This window comes from Equus quagga, chromosome 10 (genome assembly GCF_021613505.1).
Source record: "Equus quagga isolate Etosha38 chromosome 10, UCLA_HA_Equagga_1.0, whole genome shotgun sequence".
NCBI classification, from domain to species: Eukaryota; Metazoa; Chordata; class Mammalia; order Perissodactyla; family Equidae; genus Equus; species Equus quagga.
The window spans coordinates 58,455,136-58,461,688 of NC_060276.1; the positions used below are offsets into that span (position 1 = coordinate 58,455,136).

General features: G+C 34.4%; 1 protein-coding gene across 1 annotated transcript in view; it reads left to right on the forward strand.

The window, feature by feature from the left end:
- HDX (highly divergent homeobox) overlaps positions 1-5,610 on the forward strand; it is a 141,658-nt gene extending 136,048 nt beyond the window's left edge. Inside the window, exons 9-10 of the mRNA XM_046673770.1 lie at positions 568-690; positions 4,820-5,610. Of these exons, the coding sequence (XP_046529726.1) occupies positions 568-690; positions 4,820-4,945 (249 nt within the window). The 3' untranslated portion in view covers positions 4,946-5,610. The remainder of the gene's footprint in view (positions 1-567; positions 691-4,819) is intronic.
- Positions 5,611-6,553: the final 943 nt, after the last annotated feature.

Below are 6,553 nucleotides of genomic sequence, written 5' to 3' on the forward strand. Positions count from 1 at the left end.
AGACTGGAGCTCAAATCAGTGAAAAACAGTGATACATTTGGAGATATTTTCTGAATAACAGACTCCTACATAAAGGCAGGAAGCTCAGCAAACTACTTAAGAAAGTCAGTAATAATTTCAGTCCCTCCTTGGTACAAAATAATAACCTTTTTAGTTCTCTGTATTTAGCTTTGTAAATGGTACATTCAGCATTACTGCATCTGCTGTTGCTCGTTACTTGGGGTTAATTGGGCTCTGTCTATTCTTAATCCTAATCCAAATGCCAATTAGTTTTAATATAGGAGGAGTCTTTCCAAGAAGAGAACTGTTTCTTGATATTTCTCTTACTGGAATTTATTTAATTGGATTTTTGATTTTGCAAATTGTTTTCTGTTGGTGATTTGCTTAAAAGGCAGCCTTTAAGTAACGGGATAATTTCCTTCTGTGCTTTATATTTTTTATGCTAAAATATTATCTTCTTTATTATCCCTTTAATTTGATTGTTTTTTAAGAATTTTATTGTGCATCAAACATGTACAGTTTAGGTTTGCATAGGGTAAATATATTGTGTGATGTTTTCTCCTCTAGAATGAAGAAGTCAGATTCATTGAAAACGAGTTAGAGATTCAAAAGCAAAAATACTTTAAACTTCAGACATTTGTTAGAAGCTTGATACTAGCTATGAAAGCTGACGATAAGGAACAACAGAAGGTAGGTGCCAGAAGAGAATAGTAAGCTGTAATGTATCATGTCGAAAAATGGCATGTCATACTTGAGTTCTTCGTATTTTTTTCGTTTTTATACTTCATTCTTGCTTGGCATCAAGGAAGGATCTGTTACTTTGTGCCCCTTTTTAGCACAGTTTTCTTGAGAATAGACATTTAGATTTTGTGTGCTGTTTTAGTGGAAAATCAAAGTAATTGATTAACATATGTTGTTAATTCCAAGCTAGCCTTAAATAGGAGAAAAAACAATTTTAAAATTAATTTTAAAGAAATTCTCAAAATATTTCTAGCGACAGGCTACCCTACCTGGAGAGGCATGTATTTTGGGACCTTTTGTGAATAAAAGAGGCAAGATATTTGTCTCTCTTCTGGATTTCAGTTACCTTCCAGCCCTCACTAAAGTTCACAAATGTTTGAATACCTTCTATTTTATGATATATTGCTCGTCACTAAAGAAAAATATGAAATTACTTTGTGAAATTCTTTGCAACCACAGTGAATCATTTACTTTTCCCGATTTAACTAGAGTGTTTGATTCCTCTACCCGAAAGATGTAATGTCTTTTGTTTGTTGCTGTGGATTTTCTTCTACAAATTCTTTCCAGATTACATTTTCTGTCTTATTTTTTCCTTTGAAATTTGTATAACAATTTATTAAGCTTGCTGAAAAGAATTATAGAATAAATTGTTCCATTCAATACTGAATGATACCAAATTTGCCTCTGAGTTGTGTACTACCATGTTGATTCCTTCTCAGAGAAGTTCAATGTGAGGTAACCATTGATTAGGAAGTAGTCTCGGAGGTTTTTATTCAGCAAGGAATCTCAAGAATACAAAAATTCATGTTTTATATCCAAGCAAGACTGCATGCACATAGCCCATCCCAAACGTCTCCAGGGGAAAAGATTAGTCTCAGCTTCCCACAATTCTCCCTTTTTTTAAAGAAGATAGTCTTTGTATGTTTCACTGAGGTACTGAACCACAAAATTTAAACTAAAAGAATCTACTCATGAGGCTCAAACCAGTATGTATATTATGTGTCTAATTTCATGAATTTTGCTTCCCCCGTGCTGCACACACACAGCTATCCCAAGACAGTAGTCTTCAGTTACCTTTGCCAGCTTTATTTAAGCATATTGCTTTCTTATGTGAGTTATGCATATTTCATGGCATATTGAAAATGTGTTTGTTTTTTAAAAACCTAAACTACATATTTTAAATGAATAAGGTGGTAGTCTTGAACATGGTCCCGAGGGTACTCTAAATTTTAAATAACTTAAAAAGAAAAACCAAAATTAGGTCCAACCATAGGAATAACATAGAGTGTGGTCCTGGTCCCAAAAGTCATAGCACGGTTTTGAATTCCAAGTTGTATGGTCAGCTAACTAGCAGTTGTCTATGTCCCTTGATAGCTAGGAATAGCACACAGACTGCATTTTATTTTCTAATTCTAATCTCATTCCTATCCTGGTTCTTTCCTCAAGACCACTAACAAATAAGTAACTATTGTCCATTTTACTTTTCTTCTCTTACACTTTTCCTCTGATAAAAGATTGATGAACTGAGATATAGGCAAAACATTGGCTAAAAAAAAAAGTTATACGAAAATTGCACTGAAAGTGACAAGCTATATAATCAGCACCCAAACAGAAACTATTGATCTTCATAGTTGAGATCAAGTATAACGGATCTCAAAATATGGTCTCAAAATATAGAAGACACCAATAGTAGTCCACAAAAGTTATCCAGGTGATCTCTTAAAGTATTAATCTTTGCACTATGAAATAGTTAGAGGTTTATTTCTGGAAGGAATTGATTTTTATTCTCCCTAACAAAAGTGACCCATTTTGTCATTGGTTTCTCATTTTAAAAAATCCTAAGTGTTTTTCAATTAATCTTAATTTGGGTAAGTTGAGTAAGATGCATGGTCCACAGAATATTTTGCCCCAATGAAGCAGTCCAGGCTTTCAATATATATGATACTGTTTGATTGAAATCTTAGATTACCCAAAGTTTGCTTTTTTAATCAATAGCCATTTTAAAATAAAATAATTTTGCCAGCACTGTACTAAGTCATTGGTTATGGTCTTTCTTCCCCTGGTAATTCACTCTGTGATTCTAGCCAGGTTAATTGCCTTTCTTAAATTTGTCCACTTTGCAAGGAGCATAAGAATGATTACCACGGAACTTAGTGTTCACACCCTAGGGCCTAGAATAAGTGTTATAGACACTGATGATATATTTGGGAAATGCTTTAATCTCTTGGGAAGAGTGGTGCTAGGTCAGACTCTGAAGACAGATTGATGAAGAACTTATAGTAAAGAAAGTGAATTGTGTTTACTTTAGTATCTATGAAGAAGGCTCTTCTAGCAATTGGCATAATCCAAAGATGTGTTCAGTGTGCCAATGTTGCAATCCAGTAAGATATTGAAAGGAAGAATTTTGAAGTGGATCTCATGCATTAGTAATCCCCTATACTGCCTCAGATATTAAAGTTTTCCTCTTTCATACTAAACTCATTTTAGTCAGTCAACTACATGAAATACAGTGACAAAGAAATAAATAATAGTGCTTCCTTGATTTGAAGGTCTCCCCACTAGAATTTAGAATGTTGTTAAGTCTGCTCATCCACTTGACAGTCCAATACTCAAAGCACATGTTCAGTGAATGTTAATTGAAACACTTTGCCCTCTTTGATAGGACTTCTTCACAATTGCAAAGTGAACTAAAGCCAGTGATGTATTTCTAAATAAACTATGGTCATCCAGTGTTGACAAATGCTTTGTTTCACCTAGAGTGGGTTAGTGGTAAACAACCGTTCTAGAAGAAAATGGCTCTGTGTCCTGTTACTGCAACCTAACACCTTAGAAAGCATGTAGTACCTTTAGGTGACTGCTTTGGAAATACTCTCAATTTCAGCAAGAAGTTCATGAACTATTTAATAGTATAAAATAAATAATAACTTTTCTTTCAGATGTAAGTTAGCCTTTCCTTATGCAACCTGACAAAAAGGAGAAAGTTGCCAAAATTGTCTCTGTACTATAAGACAAAAAGTGTAGGATTTATAGCTGTCACTTCTTTCAATAAAGAGAATAGGGAATTATTGTTTTATTTCAGCAGTGTATTTCATATGTTCTTCAACATGCCCTGTCTTTCTGTTCCTTAATTGGGTAGTGGCAAGTTTGCATTTGTTTCTGTTCCCTTGGTCCTTGTTTACCACTGCACCCAAAGCCCACACTACAAGTAATGCTGTCTAAATATTGCCCAGATATGCTACATTATTTTTAATATTTGGAGCAGCAAATCAATCATTTAGTTTGCAATTTTTTATAGTCAAGTGGGCATCAGCACTGTCGGCCACACAAAACTTGATTAATCATTTATTTCTCTAGTATGGATGCATCTTCGGCAAATCTACATGAAACAATTACACCATGGCAAAAGCTTAGTTCATGGCTCTTGGCTTATCCTAATTACTGCAACAGAGAAATGAGCAGCCCTCTAGATGCATCATTACACAGCTAGATTCACTGGTTCAGCCAGGCCCTGCTGGGTGTTTGGCCATCTGTAGATATGGGCATAGCCTAAGAAAAGAAAAAAATCACTTGTACTTTTTAAGTTGTTAAAGTTTAGTCCAAAGTAGAATAGCTCAACTTATTTTCTAACTGCAAAGTTCTTTCTCCCACTGAAATACAAAATAGTCTTTTGTGAAATATTTTTTCTCTGATAACTGGGCAGGACTATTTTAATAAGGAATTTTAAAGCCCTTTAGCACTGATCAGTGAACACTCAAAACTAGAATGAAAATCGCTTATCTCAAACACTTCAAAACACTTGGTTCAGAATAGTTGCTCATTTCTCTCCTAATTTCCCTTTTGTCAAGGGTTCCACTTTGCATAATCCATACTCTCAAGATCTAGTATTTTGTTACTTCCTTAATAGTGTGTAATGAATTTTTGTTTTAGGTAAGATATTTTATAAGGTCCTGAAAGAGAAATGTTCCTTTCTTAAAATCTGTAAGAAAAAACTCAACGTGAGAGGACTGCAACTATTAACATAAAATTGGGAAAAATTTATCCACATACTAATTCAAAAAACTTGATTTTTCTGACTCAGGCACTGCTGTCAGATTTACCTCCTGAATTAGAAGAGATGGATTTCAATCATGCTTCACCGGAACCTGATGATACCTCATTCAGTGTGTCTTCTTTATCAGAGAAAAATGCCTCAGACAGCTTGTGATTTGAGGAGGGGATATATGATACAGTCCTTTGGCTGCCTAACAATTGTGCATTTCAAGATAACTGCATTCTGACCCAAAATTCTTCGGTTGGCAAAACATATCGTTGAAACCGACATATTCTGTGAAGGATGAACAAGATATAATGGCTACAGCGCAAAAAATGTGTGTGAAATTTAAAAGCATTGCTTGAGAGTTTTTTCCAAACTGATAGAACTCTGGAAAAATTGTATTTAATTTTGAGCAGTTTAACTTCGAAGTGCATAATGTCTAATTTCTGAAAGCTTTTTGTTTGGTTTTACAGAAGAATCTTAGATTTAGTAATAGTTTTTACCAGAGACACAATAATAAAAAGGTATTTCTATTGTAACTTGCTTATCAAGTTACTGAAGCTTGATTAGTCTTGTTTTTGTAGCCATTACATCTTCTTTCTTCCTCTCTCCTTTTCCTATCACCCGCATACACTTTTACTCAGGAAAGTGCACTGAAAATTAAAAAGAACACTTTAAAAATGATTTAACCTGGAAGAATTCCTGGATTTATTTTTCAACCCCTATGAGAATTTGACTTAAGCTAATGATTGAAAATTGAAGTGATTACTAGTATATAATTGTAAATTGTTGGTCTTCTTCTATTATCTAGTCCAAATATTTGGGGGGAGGGGGGAAAGCACTATGGAAAAGTAATTCACCAACGTGAATTCAAATAAATTATTAAGTGTATAGAAACAAAATATTGTAAAAGATTAGTCTTAACGGGAGTTCTTTGTTGCTGCAAATGACAAATGTTGATAAGACTTACATTCTACTGGTAAATTTGTGTAACTGAGTTAGATGAAATGTTGCACAATATTACAGGTTGATCACCATCTTGATAATATTTTTTCAGTTCTTACATTTTATGAAACAGGAAGTCAAGGTAAGCCACTGAGATTTTTTCTTCTAGTCACTCAGCTTTGCCACAAAATTTACCTCATTTCCACGTGAAGCTTGTACAGAGCCATCAGCCAAGGATAATTTCCAAAAAGAGTTATACTACTTTGTTGTAAATCATGGTCCTCTGAATTTCCTGGATATTATTCTAGTGAGTACACGCCTAGCATTCTACCCAGTTGTTCTGTTAGTAGGTACCAGGTGGCAAAACACTGTAGACAATTCTTTGCAGACCTTCCCGTCCAGGGTACTAAATGGCAGTCCAAGATTCATAGAAGGGAAAATCCTGTTTCTCCCTGAGCACACAGTATCATATATTTGTGAATTGGCAGTGTGGAATTGTGTCGCATGGTTAAATTACTATCTATATGTAAAAGATTAATGAAGTAGCTAGTTAGTTGTTTTGGCCATTAAGTTTCTATGTTAGATATTTTTGTAATTTGTAAGTAAAACCAGTTTTGATCTAGGAATTCATAGATACCAGTTTATGAATGCAGAAAGGCAGTCATGATTGTCTTTGAACTTGAAATGTCCCCTCCCCCCTACACAAATAGGTAAGGTTCATTGATAATCCTTCATTTTGTCAGCTGTCTGATTTAATATTGCTACCATGCTACTGCTACGGTTCTTTTGCAGGCAGAAATATTTCAGCGGTTAGGTGTGCCCTTTTTTAGCTGA